Below are 15,117 nucleotides of genomic sequence, written 5' to 3'. Positions count from 1 at the left end.
AGCGGCGAAGGGGGGTGTATGGGCGTTTTTTGGGAGGGACAGGATATGAAATATGGGAAGGGCTGGCAGTGGTCGGGGCATGGTCATGGGTTTGGTGATGGGAAGGGCTCTGGGTGTGTGCAGAGGTGTGGCCATGGTCAGGGGTGTGTGCACGGGGAGGGGTCTGTGACTGGGCAGGGGCGGAATCCAGATGACCAGAAGTGGTGGATCCATCTGAAAATGTAAAAGAAATATATTAACATCTCATACATCCTGACATCAAATCAACGCATTTAAAATTGATTATGTTTTCAATATACCTCGAAGTGTGTTTGAATCTGTAAACTATTCTGAAATGAGGATATGGTATCTATATAGGCACTCAGATGAATCTCAATGACTGTCTGTACAATGTGAAACTTATTATTGTGTTTTGGCATGGAATATGCATGTGACATAATGATGGCATGAATTATATATTCTTAAAAAAATATATACAAGCAGATTTTCATGCTGCCTGATATAGAAAGGGGGCAGTAGTGTATTTGAACAGACAAATAATATTCCTTTTTAAAGGGAAAAAGCTGTAGACTTTGAATGTCTTCAATAAAATGATTTCAAAAAAAGAAACATGTTGGAAACATGATAGATATATTTCACATACCATCAGACTCCAAGGCAGCCTCTTCCTCCTCCATCCCACATGTGACATCAATCTCTGTAAAACATAACATGTTGTGTACACCTTAAGATCAGATATTATAACATATGTTACTGTTGCTCAAATACGCACATCAATGTTGCATTAAAGATATACACACACAAAGTTATGATTTACATCATTTTGATGGAGCATACAAATGACAATAGATTTGTTATTGTCAATAAATCAGAATATTAATGTATTGTTTGTCTTAATGTTAAATTCATAAAAGCATAGTACATAGAACATTTAAGATTTCTCATGTGTGTATCACTTGATGACTGTTGTTAAAAAAAAAAAAAATTAAAAAAACATATGTTAGACATCTTATGAATAACAAATGTGTAGAATAATAAAGTAGAAATTATTAATCGCTCAATATAAAAAATAAATATATAATCAGAAGATAAATTCTATGATTTTTTATAATGTTATGCTTCATCGGAATCATGATCATAATATTGATTAGCAATACACCTTCAATTACATATAAATGAGTCAATGGACTTACCAGGAGACCGCAAAGGCGGCTCTATGTCACTGCTGGATTCCTGTGGGCTCCCCACACCAACTCTCTCTATGAATGATATAGATATATATTATTAAACACATTTTGGATATCACTAAATCACATCTGTCTAGAATTTTAACATTAATCAACTTTAAAATGTGAAGAATAGAGCAGTCATTACACCAGAAAATGCTTGATTGAATCAAGGGGATTCTGTAAACATATCTGTATTCAACATATGTTTAATGTCAGACTACATTAGACATCAAATTCATCTCAGATGCTGCTATTGCATATCTAAATATACCCAATGATCAATGTTCTTAACCCTTTAAGGACACAGCTTTCACTTAGCTCAATTGTTTTATGACGGAATAATTCCGTCATATGTCCTTAAGAAGTTACAAGAATACACACAAACCACATATTGAGGAGCATCTGTTGACAAATCTAAACAAACATGTGTCACATCGAGCCATTTTTTCAATGTACAGTAATCTTGTTTAGGACACAACACATATTTATCACAATACATAACAAACTTTATTATTACAAATATGTAATCATGGTGCTGTTAGAGTATGCAGATATATATAAAGTAACTCCAACAGATAATTAGATTTATATATCAATAGTTTTTAATAAAAATAATGTAATGATGAATGAATCTATTTTGTCTTAAAGGGACACTGACATGATTAATTTAAATAATTGATTTCTATGTTCAAACTGTAAAAAATGATTTAACATTGACTCCTATTATAATTCGAATGTTGTTCGATATTAATCTTAAAGGCAGATAAGGAATATTGGATTCAATAAATATTGTTTGTTGAAGGTATCCACCAATCATCAATATAAACCCAGGTTGGTCAACAAATATTTAGATGCACATAAACGTACTTTATTTATTTTAAAATACATTTAGCAATAGAATATGTCACATATGATGATAGTATTATATTTTATGTTTATTAATATTGCATACTGTATGTGAAAGACAATATTAATAATTGTAGTTCAGTATCCCTTTAATCTAAAATTAAATAGATTCCACAATGTTGTTGTTTGTTAATGAATTATCTACTCCATATGTTGATGTAATGAATGGTATTGAGCATGCAATTAAAATCAAATATGTTATTTAAGTATATCCGAATAATTATATAATTTTCATCTATTAAATAGACATTACATATAAATATAGAACAATGTGTATTTAGTATGTAATGTTCATTCCATGTTTCTAAGACAAATGTCAATTAAAATGAGACATACCATACTGTGACAAGCCCTGGCTTGAGGATCCAGCAGCCACATCCATATCTGTAATATATTAAATGAGGATTGCATATCATTAATACTAATCATGCCATGTTTAAAATATTTACATTAATAACAAATCAATAGAAAAATATTAATCCTTTGGTAGTCCCATGAGTTAATAGTTTCCGCAATTAAATGAATGATAAATATATCCTGGACTCTTATTTTCAATCAGTTGTGTTGTTTACTGTATCTTTAATAATATATGCTTGTTATTACATAATCATCAATTGATGGCCATATGTTATAATTTATTAGTATTATTCGTTTTTTATTAGATATAATATTTAAAATAAGAATACTGTATTCTTCACTAATCTAAGATTTTCCATTTAATTTTTAACAACATGTATAAAGCAATGCCACTTTCCGCAAACCCATGTTAACGTGGATGAGAAATGCCATTTTCGCGATCATTGCGCAATGATTCCAAGCGGAATTACGCATCCGTCATTTGACCAACATGTATAAAGCAATGCCACTTTCCGCAAACCCATGTTAACGTGGATGCGAAATTAGATTTCCGCTCTGTGACGCATATTCTGTAGAGCGCAATAAACATCATTCCAATTTCATGTATCACTAATGTAAAATCAGATATCTAAACATCATATGTAGTGTATGTTGTGAGATCTGTATAGGTTTAGTATCTGACTAAATACACATTTTGGATTTTTAACATTATAAATATTATATGAAGTTGGATAATTACCTGGTTCAGATTCTCTATCGGGTCCTCCCAGGCCACCGGACGGAGAAGCATCTGCCCTGTCCCCCGCGTCAGGACTTTCAGATCCCGCAGCTGGGAGGGAAGAAGAGGAGGCCGAGGATGGCGAGGATCTAAATCTTTTGGGGACCCGGAGATTGAGGAGCTCGCATAAAGTCACCTCATAAGGGAGTAGGTACAGTTTCCGCGGGGCCTTTCTTTGGCCCCCTCTTTTACGGGCTTGTACCCAGTCCCTTATGAGGTTGACTTTTTTCGATAAACGCAACCTCATATCTCCGAATCTCCTCATGATCTGATCCTGGGACCTCTGGACGTCACACACCAATCTAACCGCATTGGTGATAGACTCCCAGAGGGCCTTCTTAACAGGCGCATCTGTCGAGCTCCTCTTGTTCCCAAACAGCTGGGGATAAAAGTCCTTGACGGCGTGGACCAGTGCAGCGCTCTCCTCCTTGGTGAACCTGGGAACTGACATGCCTGCTGGGTTGTACAATAAATATATTATAATAATATAAACTGCCTGCAGGCATTAGAGAACTGACAAAGATGGCAACGTGTAATGGACTTTTATATGGTGAAGTAAACATGAGATGCACCATGGGACAATTTATCTGTACATCTGATTGGATAAAATTTTGAAATATTGTTATAATGTCTGTGAGACCATCCTGACTCAAGTTGTGTTTGTGTGATGAACTCTGATTGGCCGTTCCTTAATGTTTCATATCTTAGTAACTTCCTTACACATACCGCTTGGTGGTGCTGTAACTTCATTTTTCATGTAGACTTATTTGTAACTCATGGGCCTGTCATGCGGATATGTGTGACGCAGATTTAATATCCGTGATCCGTGAAATATTAATGATTAAATACTCTTTAAAATCTCATCCTGTCACATTATTAATGTTGTAGACATTTCTCGGTTTAATAACGGTCTGTTTCTTTAATACAAATACACATTTAATATTGTATGTCTTTATTGTTCTTTAAATAAATTGATTGTGAAGTATTGACATTGCTCTATTAAATGTATTTATAATGCACATTGATTGTGTGCTATTGCGTGACATTACACTAATGTTTAAATATGCTAATCTGGTGTTTGAAGATGCGTTTCCCACGCAATATTTATTAATGTTAAAATTCCGGGAAGAATGTCAGTAACTTTGATAATCTGTTTATAAATGTTAAACTACAGCTTTGTTATTCGCAAATAAACCTCGAGCTTGTATTTCTCTGAAGTGCTCATATATGTTATTGTGCAATGGCGTCTTTAGTTTTAAAGAGACATTACAAACAATTGTATCAAATGATCTGTAGAGATAGAAGATTGTTTAGACTTTAAAATGTAAATCATTTTCTCTTAGTATTTATATATCCTCAACATAAGAAATTTAAATGCACATGGTTGAGCCAATCACATAAGGCATCTCTGTGCATCCACCAATCTTCATCTACTGAGCCTATCTCGATATGCTTTTCAAGCAAAGTATGTCAAGATAGGAAGAGAAGTAAATACACTATTTCAAGCTCTTAAAGGGACACTGTCCAAACAAATTTACCATTGGTGATTGAGCATGAAATGTTAATCAACTTTATTATTTAATACGATTATCAAATGTTAAGTTATCTTGTTATGTTTCTTTGAAAATCAATAATGATATTTTATATTACGGACAATTGTTTAATAAAAACCTGGGTTGTCCTTGACGATTGTTGCATCAATTATTCCAAACAATCAAGTTTTGTCCAGAGTACTGAAGCAAATAAATTAGCTATTTACTGGCTTATTTCTAAAGTAATGATAGCAACATCACAATGAGCATTCATAATATGAGACAAGTTTTAAAGTTTATTAAAATAGAATACTCATTCAGAATGTATAAATCATGGTTTTTTTAAATGGCTACCTTTAAGTATATTTTGAGTTCATGTCCCTTTAAATAAACATTTCACAATAATGCTTAATATATCATAAACCTAGGCACCTTCCTTTTGCTAAATGAGTCTAACATATGAGTAAAGCAAATTTAGATTAACTTCTAGATTGTTTTACACACTGACTGAAATATATTTATTAAATGAGGTATTTTTTAGCCTTCAGCGTAGAGGGACATTAAGCTATATGTTATGTATGCATTTTGTATCATAATCTTATATTTGACCAACTTAATATGTTTTGTTATTCAATCATTATATTGTAATTATATATATTCGTGGATTAAATACATCTCTACATAGGCTATTTTGATGCTGATTGTTGTTTGCATATAGATGCCTTATATCATTCACTAAGATATGTGCATTTATTTTTATTTTAACAAGTATATTTAAAGACTGAATGTAATTCTATAGTACATTCTAAATATGTTTAAATTCTTGTATGATATTTGTAACAATGTATACAAAATATACATTTTGAATGACCCCTTTAAGGACCCAAACATATTGTATTTTTATTTAACATTGACAAAATAAACTAAAGGGGAAATTACATTCTATATAGATATTTGATGTCTAACCCAAGAGGTAAGATTGTAATAAATACATAATATTACTAAGTATAGTTAAATGACTCCACTAGAAAATTACATAGATTAACCTGGCATCCAATAACTAATTATTAAAAATTATAAAGTTAAATGACCTACCATTTATAAATGTAATAATTGTAAAATATTTTCTAATAATGTTTTGAGATACCTAAGGAAGATACATGATCTTATACAATTCTTTTTACATTCAACAACACTGTCACTTTCATGTAATTGAACCACTTCACCTTATTAAATGTTAAAACAATCATAATATTAATACATATCCTAAATATTTTTAATATATACTTTTTCAATATAAAAGCATTGAAGAATATGACTCCCCAATTAATGTTAAAATATATCTTTTAATATTCTCTGAAGAATTTTATTTTCTACTATTAATGCATTATTTTCTCTTATGCATGTGCTTGTCAAATAGCCAACTACCAGTCATGGGAGTCCAAGTTTTATTTATTTACAGATTATATTGATATATATTAGAATCTGCTAAAAAAAAAATATATATTTAATAGAAAATAAATAAATATTCCATGAAGTCATCAGATGCCAATCTGAAATGACAAATAATAAAAATGGAACAAAGTTAATACACACGTTGTAAAATATTCATAAAATACATTTAAAATCATATGGTGTCTATGCTCTAACTTTGATCAACATTTTTTAAAGATAATCATTACATTCATTTTAAATTAATGAAATACATACACCATTATATTGTTGATTAAAAATAATATTTAAATTTCAAAAATTAAATTTATACATAATAATGTATATCACATGTAAACAATATATGTATGCTGAACATAAATGTAATATTTCATGTCCATTCAAATACCTCTATATCAACTATAATATGTATTCCTTTTTCTGATTGTGATCCCTAAATATCTAATTAAGAACTAAATATGACTAATGTATGTAAGCTACTAATATTCTACAGTCTTCACTAGCATGCATTGGTACACCAACCTGGACAATGCATGGTCTTTGAATGTCAATTCAGGGGTAAACAGTTGATCTTCAATAGGTGTCTTATTCATCAGTTCATTAAATAGAGGACTGGGAAATACCATCTAAAAAAGTAAAATCATCTAAGTGTCTGATTGTGATCCCTAAATATCTAATTAAGAACTAAATATGACTAATGTATGTAAGCTACTAATATTCTACAGTCTTCACTAGCATGCATTGGTACACCAACCTGGACAATGCATGGTCTTTGAATGTCAATTCAGGGGTAAACAGTTGATCTTCAATAGGTGTCTTATTCATCAGTTCATTAAATAGAGGACTGGGAAATACCATCTAAAAAAGTAAAATCATCTAAGTGTCTGATTGTGATCCCTAAATATCTAATTAAGAACTAAATATGACTAATGTATGTAAGCTACTAATATTCTACAGTCTTCACTAGCATGCATTGGTACACCAACCTGGACAATGCATGGTCTTTGAATGTCAATTCAGGGGTAAACAGTTGATCTTCAATAGGTGTCTTATTCATCAGTTCATTAAATAGAGGACTGGGAAATACCATCTACAAAATAGAAAATCATCTAAGTGTCTCCAATAGGATGTCTCCACAGCCTTATTCTATCAAATAGTTTGCACTTACCATGTGAACATGTCTTTGTATGGTTTTCAAGGTCAGCAGAATTTAAATATGCCAGACATGATCCCATTGGTATACTTCAATTTCAATCTTGGCTTTTTCCCCACTGTCAGTCTTGGAAATCTTCACTGTCAGGCTTCAAATTGTTCCCTTTCAGTCTTTATATTAAGTCATCTCCCTAATGTAAGAAATTATATATAAAGATTTCATACAAGTGTGTGAATCAGTTCTGTACCCCTCTCCCACCCCCCATTTCATAATAAATATCTATCACTAGCTTACTAAGCCTGTGTATGAACCTGTGTTATTTTCTATCAAGTGTGAAGATGAGTCATATTGAGCAGAACAAACCTCTGTGTGACATTGAACCATAGTCATTCTAGAGTATCCCTTTCTGATTATGTACATAAGTAATGTGTAAACAAAGTTATATTTTTAAACATTTATGCCATATTATGTATTTGTGTACAAATCATGCCAGCAACAGTCCATACATTTCTACTTACCATCTGATGTCCTCTATAAAAACCAGGTGGCAAAGACTCGCTATAGGACCCAATGCCCAGAGCATCACCTATATTATGAGAAATAAATATTATTATAACATTTTATCAATACTAACATGTTTGCACAATTCTCTACTTGTCATTTCCCTAGAGTTCACATCTATTGAAAATACTCCAGTGTAACTTCTATTATTTACCGTCTAAAGTGGCGGTTGATGACGTCTGCTCTGACATCAAGTCCCTCGTCCTGGAATTCCCCCTCTAGAACAGGATCATCCTCCTCATCTCTGAGGAGGTCTCTGTCCACCGGGACGGCCTGCAGCATCCCAGCCCGCTGTGCAATATTATGCAGGACGCTACAGGCTACAACGATCTTAGCCACCTTCTTTGGGTTGTACTGGAGTGCTCCTCCAGAACGGTCCAGGCACCTGAATCTCATCTTCAGGAGCCCGAACATCCTTTCAACCACCGCCCTGGTTCTCTTATGAGCCCTATTGTAGCGCTCCTCAGACACATCAGTTGGGCTACGCAAGGGGGTAATGAGCCAAGGCCGGCTCATGTACCCAGAATCACCTATAAATTTAGAACAGAACATAATTCAAACAGAATACTTAAACTAGTATATTGTTGTATAAATATATTTTTTAAAAACCATAATCCATATTAAAAGTTGTCAGAAACATAAAAAAATTAAAAAAAAATTATATATAAATCTGTATCTAGCCATTTCATCTAAGACATGCTACATATGCGTATTTCTCCTAAACCAAACCTTGTGTAAAATGCTAACTACATGTTTACATTGCATTCTCTATATGAACACTTAAGGTAAGACATGCTACATATCTGCTTTTCAATAAAAATAGACATTAGCAGAAAAATACAATGACAGGGTTAAATTGCATGAGATAATATCTTGCCATTTCATCTAAGACATGCTACATATGCGTATTTCTCCTAAACCAAACCTTGTGTAAAATGCTAACTACATGTTTACATTGCATTCTCTATATGAACACTTAAGGTAAGACATGCTACATATCTGCTTTTCAATAAAAATAGACATTAGCAGAAAAATACAATGACAGGGTTAAATTGCATGAGATAATATCTTGCCATTTCATCTAAGACATGCTACATATGCGTATTTCTCCTAAACCAAACCTTGTGTAAAATGCTAACTACATGTTTACATTGCATTCTCTATATGAACACTTAAGGTAAGACATGCTACATATCTGCTTTTCAATAAAAATAGACATTAGCAGAAAAATACAATGACAGGGTTAAATTGCATGAGATAATATCTTGCCATTTCATCTAAGACATGCTACATATGCGTATTTCTCCTAAACCAAACCTTGTGTAAAATGCTAACTACATGTTTACATTGCATTCTCTATATGAACACTTAAGGTAAGACATGCTACATATCTGCATTTCAATAAAAATAGACATTAGCAGAAAAAGACAATGACAGGGTTAAATTGCATGAGATAATATCTTGCCATTTCATCTAAGACATGCTACATATGCGTATTTCTCCTAAACCAAACCTTGTGTAAAATGCTAACTACATGTTTACATTGCATTCTCTATATGAACACTTAAGGTAAGACATGCTACATATCTGCATTTCAATAAAAATAGACATTAGCGTCGGTAAATAACAAATGGTTAAATTTAATCCTATAGCTGAACATGACGCTAACAGTTAAAAAATACAGGGGCAATTGTCAAAATAATTAACCATGTTGTGCACAAATACTCACCAACGAGATAACCAGGGGGCATTTGTCTTTCCTCAAACTGTCTCCACAGGGACGACAGAGAGAGGATGCGGGCATCATGACAAGCACCTCCAAAATTCGCATACACATGCATAATCCTCATCCGTGCGTCACAAACATACTGCACGTTGAGGCTATGAAAATGTTTGCGATTTCTGAAGGGCAAGTCATCAATTGGAGCACGCAGCGCAATGTGGGTACAATCAATGGCTCCCAAGACATTGGGCAATTGAGCAATATCAAAGAATTCCCGCTTCAGGCGCCTCCAATCACCATCATTCTGTGGGAATCCTATGTATTGCTTACTGATACGTACCATGGCGTTCAGAAAGTTATCAAACACCCCAGAGAATGTACCTTGAGCCAGGCCATGCATGTACAGTTCTCCGGATTGAAAACTCCCGGAGGCCAGGACGTATAGACAGCTTAGCATCTTACTCATGGGGGGAACAGCAGTCCTTATTTGTATACGTGGCTCCAAATGAGGTTTAAGAAGCTCGTAAAGGCCAATGAGCTGTTCGCGATCGAGCCGATACTTATCAAAAACCTCAAAGTCACTCATGTTTTCCAAGGTGGGTCTCACCCTGTAGACACGAGGACCTCGAACCAGACGACCCCTTCGTCTCGGTCTGAGCCGCCGAGGCTGCCTGATTCGACCAACAGCTAGTTCGCCAATAGCACCACCAGCAGCGTCTACCATGTCATCGTCATCCATCTTTCAAAACAGCGTAACAAGGTAAGCACTTGATCTGATGTGGATCACAAGTGATGCATTGGCCATGTTGTTTGGGGGATTTATAGTACAATTAGTCCAATGGTAGTGAGTTTGTAATGATTGCTGATTGTATTCACCTGTTTTTTATGTGAGCGGCGCGAATGCTTTCACAGTGGGCGTTTATTTGTTGTTTGCTGAAATGTTAGTTTCAAACAATGATTCTCAATGTGAAAGTGTCAAATATCACACATACAGTGCATGTTTGTAATGTTTGATCATATGTGTAATCAATATTTCTTAAACGCGATCTTATAGTAACAAGCACACGTCCAGGCTAACATGAATGAAAGTGCATAGTTGTGTATAATGTGCATCGAATGTGATCGATCAATGTTGCTGCAATATTGTTTGTAAATGATAAAGGAACATCTGCCATCTGTAGGATTGTATATATAAGTGATTGCCGAGCTGTCAATATTGTACGCGTCCCTTTAAAATCGCAATAATAATTCCGAACTTCCCGTCTGCCATCTGTAGTATTGTATATATAAGTGATTGCCGAGCTGTAAAATATTGTACGCGTCCCTTTCAAATCGCAATAATAATTCCGAACTTCCCGTCTGCCATCTGTAGTATTGTATATATAAGTGATTGCCGAGCTGTAAAGTATTGTACGCGTCCCTTTCAAATCGCAATAATAATTCCGAACTTCCCGTCTGCCATCTGTAGTATTGTATATATAAGTGATTGCCGAGCTGTAAAGTATTGTACGCGTCCCTTTCAAATCGCAATAATAATTCCGAACTTCCCGTCTGCCATCTGTAGTATTGTATATATAAGTGATTGCCGAGATGTGAATATTGTACGCGTCCCTTTCAAATCGCACTAATACTGAATAACTTCCGGCTGTCATCTGTAGTATTGTATATATAAGTGATTGCAGAGATGTGAATATTGTACGCGTCCCTTTCAAATCGCACTAATACTGAATAACTTCCGGCTGTCATCTGTAGTATTGTATATATAAGTGATTGCCGAGATGTGAATATTGTACGCGTCCCTTTCAAATCGCACTAATACTGAATAACTTCCGGCTGTCATCTGTAGTATTGTATATATAAGTGATTGCAGAGATGTGAATATTGTACGCGTCCCTTTCAAATCGCACTAATACTGAATAACTTCCGGCTGTCATCTGTAGTATTGTATATATAAGTGATTGCCGAGATGTGAATATTGTACGCGTCCCTTTAAAATCGCACTAATACTGAATAACTTCCGGCTGTCATCTGTAGTATTGTATATATAAGTGATTGCCGAGATGTGAATATTGTACGCGTCCCTTTCAAATCGCACTAATACTGAATAACTTCCGGCTGTCATCTGTAGTATTGTATATATAAGTGATTGCCGAGATGTGAATATTGTACGCGTCCCTTTAAAATCGCAATAATAATTCCGAACTTCCCGTCTGTCATCTGTAGTATTATATATATAAGTGATTGCCGAGCTGTCAATATTGTATGCGTCCCTTTAAAATCGCAATAATAATTCCGAACTTCCCGTCTGCCATCTGTAGTATTGTATATATAAGTGATTGCCGAGCTGTAAAATATTGTACGCGTCCCTTTCAAATCGCAATAATAATTCCGAAATTCCCGTCTGCCATCTGTAGTATTGTATATATAAGTGATTGCCGAGCTGTCAATATTGTATGCGTCCCTTTCAAATCGCACTAATACTGAATAACTTCCGGCTGTCATCTGTAGTATTGTATATATAAGTGATTGCCGAGATGTGAATATTGTACGCGTCCCTTTCAAATCGCACTAATACTGAATAACTTCCGGCTGTCATCTGTAGTATTATATATATAAGTGATTTTCGATCTGACGATATTGTATGCGTCCCATAAAAATTGCACGAATACTGAATAACTTCCGGCTGTCATCTGTAGTATTATATATATAATTGATGTGCGATCTGACAATATTTCTGAATTGTCCCATTGAAATCTCCATAATAATGCTGTTCAAAAGTGTGTTTTACGTATATGTTGTATTGTAGTATTGAGTGTTAAAGTTCCTAAAGGGGCGGTACAGTGGTGAATCTGTGATGTGTATGGTTGAATCTTCTAATGACGTCATGATATTATTAACCTGCCTATGTAGTTCTGAAATCCTCATTGTGTTGTTGTATTGTGCTACATTGTTATTGTGTGCTGAATAAAATCTAAATGTGTGCTTTGTGGTTGCGTGATGGGTGATGCGTGTTATGTACATGTACGTATATATTGTGATTGTGTCCCACATATGCTGACTTCTATATAGCGGTCTGGCATTGTTGTTCCTTCCCATAAAGTGACATCTGTAATCTGGTGTAATGATGTTCTTGTTGTACGTAATTCCTAATGGTTTCTGGTGATGGAATCATGATGTTAAAAGTACAGTAAAATCCATATGTTGTGTTTTGTGATTCCTCGAGAGAATGTAATGTGTTTTTCCCCCATCATTTGAATGCACATGTATGATTGAATGTTAAAAGTAATGTATGTGCATCCATGAGTGATCATGTGTTAAGCCTATGTAGATATGCAGTTGCTGCAAGCATATGAGTTGAATAACAGAAATGCAATAATAAAGGTAAATGAGAGATGTTTCCCATTGTGTAGTGTTTGTGAATCCAGAAATGTGTATTGAATTTTATTTTAATTGTAAATGTAATTTTATTGAAATAATAATGTGTTACTAGTGATGGGGATTTGTAGTTGATGTAATCTAAAAGTGTTAAAAATATTTATGGTGTGGTGAATATTTAATATTAAAAAACATAAATCCACCATAGGGAAATAGTCATTTCTTGATCTATTTATCATAGCTGTGTCTAACGCATAAAAGCATGTATTTTCTAGCGCTGGTATTTGGAGTTTTTCAGTCTACGCTATTTGCGTGCGTTAGGGAAATGAGGGTTTCGCGTGCACGAGCACGTCTTCCCAATAGAAGTCAATGGAGGCTCCAAAGATTTCTATATTTTTTTTTCTAAGACTGGTTATCCTCGTAAAGTGAGTGACGTCATGAGCTTGTGTGAAAAAGTAACTAAATCGTGTTCTTTTTGTAATAAATAAATATTTTGTGTATGTAATGTGGTGTATATTGTTTGTATGCATCGATGAGTGTATGTTTGTGATAATGTTATTCGTTAGATGTAGGTATATGAGGGTCTTTTCCCGTATGTCCATGTAAGTCAATGGGAAAATGGATTTGTGTGGATTTTTTTCAAACACCCGAGATCTCGCAACTTTAATCCTTTGTATTTTTAAGAAAAAATAAAAATTCCGAAAAATAAAGATAGTGTTGTGTTTGTATGAGTGTAAGTGTACTTTGTGTAATATTTGTTTTGTGATTCGTGGATGTTTTTTTGTGCGGTATATGTTTACTACTGGGTCTGAGGTGGCGGTAGAAAGTTGAGCGTTAGGTGTATTTTGAGTCGCGGTAAATAAACTCTAAATACCGGAGTGCGTAAAAAACCCGCGTTAGGAGCCTCTAACGCTGGTTTTGACGGCTACCGCCGAACTCTAAATCTAGGCCTTAAAAGCTAAAACATCTAAACTTCCTCTAAAGTTAAATTCTCACCCTTGACTGATACAAGGCCTCATCCTCAGCTCTGCTCCTGTTAGCGATTTCCTCATACTGTGCTTTAACCTCAGCAATAATACCGTCCATTTTCAGGTCTATGTTGTTATCCATGGAAACAATGACTGAGATAGCTGAGATCTTAGCCTGGAGCTGGGCAATTTCCTAAGTAGTTAGAGTAATAAAATTACCAACATGCATAATAAATGGTGATGTTTGAAACAAAATTATAATTATTCTAACAGTTAAAATAACACTTTGAAAATTAAAAAAAAATGTATGTAGCTTTTCAGTTTGCAGCAGTTAAAATCATAGTTGCTAAGTAAGAGGTCATGGAAAAAATGTATGTTACTTGCAAAGTACAGAAGATAGTGAGCAACTTACATAAATATTTTAACTAGTGGTAGACAATAACAGAGGTTCTGCCCTTGCAAGACTTTTATGAAAAATGTATAAATCTCTCCTCTTATGTAGTTATTTTTATAAATCAACATTTATTCACTGAATTGACAAAGATCTTCTTAAAAATATTTTAAAAGTATTTAAAACTGTCCCGTTGAGTAAAATATACAGAGTTTTACTACCAGGGACATACCCCTTGGAAAATTGGAAAATTAGGGCCACATATAAATTTGATCCTGCACTGATGTAAGCAATCACTGTGTAAGAATGTTGTAGGATTAGAATGATAGAAATCTGCAGTAGACAATAGGGCTATACATAAGGTAAATACCAAGTAATACTAAGTAAAATCTATAGTTTTAGCAAAAACAAAACAACAAAAAGCAGAGATGGATTTACCGTATCAAATGTTATTTTCAGGAAGCTGATTTTATCAGTTAATGAGTCCAGCTTTGCAACTTGTTCAGATGTGTTCATAAAAGTTTTATCAAATTCCTGCAGAAAATAACATTATCGTTAGGGTAATATTATAATCAAGTTATAGTGATTTTCTTAATTTGTCTAATTTTGTATTTAACAATTTTATTTAAATATATGTTCAGTGTTTGATGTGCATATTATGTTCTCATACAATTTCATCTATTTCATTATTA

At 34.0% G+C, this 15,117-nt stretch overlaps 1 protein-coding gene across 1 annotated transcript in view; it reads right to left on the bottom strand.

The window, feature by feature from the left end:
- Positions 1-15,117, bottom strand: part of LOC128652619 (keratin, type II cytoskeletal cochleal-like) — a 64,218-nt gene that overhangs the window by 33,977 nt on the left and 15,124 nt on the right. Inside the window, exons 5-6 of the mRNA XM_053705551.1 lie at positions 14,864-14,959; positions 14,063-14,227 (exon numbers count right to left, since the gene is read on the bottom strand). Coding sequence (XP_053561526.1) covers positions 14,063-14,227; positions 14,864-14,959 — 261 coding nt within the window. The remainder of the gene's footprint in view (positions 1-14,062; positions 14,228-14,863; positions 14,960-15,117) is intronic.

The sequence above is a fragment of the Bombina bombina genome, chromosome 3 (genome assembly GCF_027579735.1).
Source record: "Bombina bombina isolate aBomBom1 chromosome 3, aBomBom1.pri, whole genome shotgun sequence".
NCBI classification, from domain to species: Eukaryota; Metazoa; Chordata; class Amphibia; order Anura; family Bombinatoridae; genus Bombina; species Bombina bombina.
Note: the sequence above shows the minus strand (reverse complement) of the source record. Positions and strands in the feature narration are given on the sequence as shown.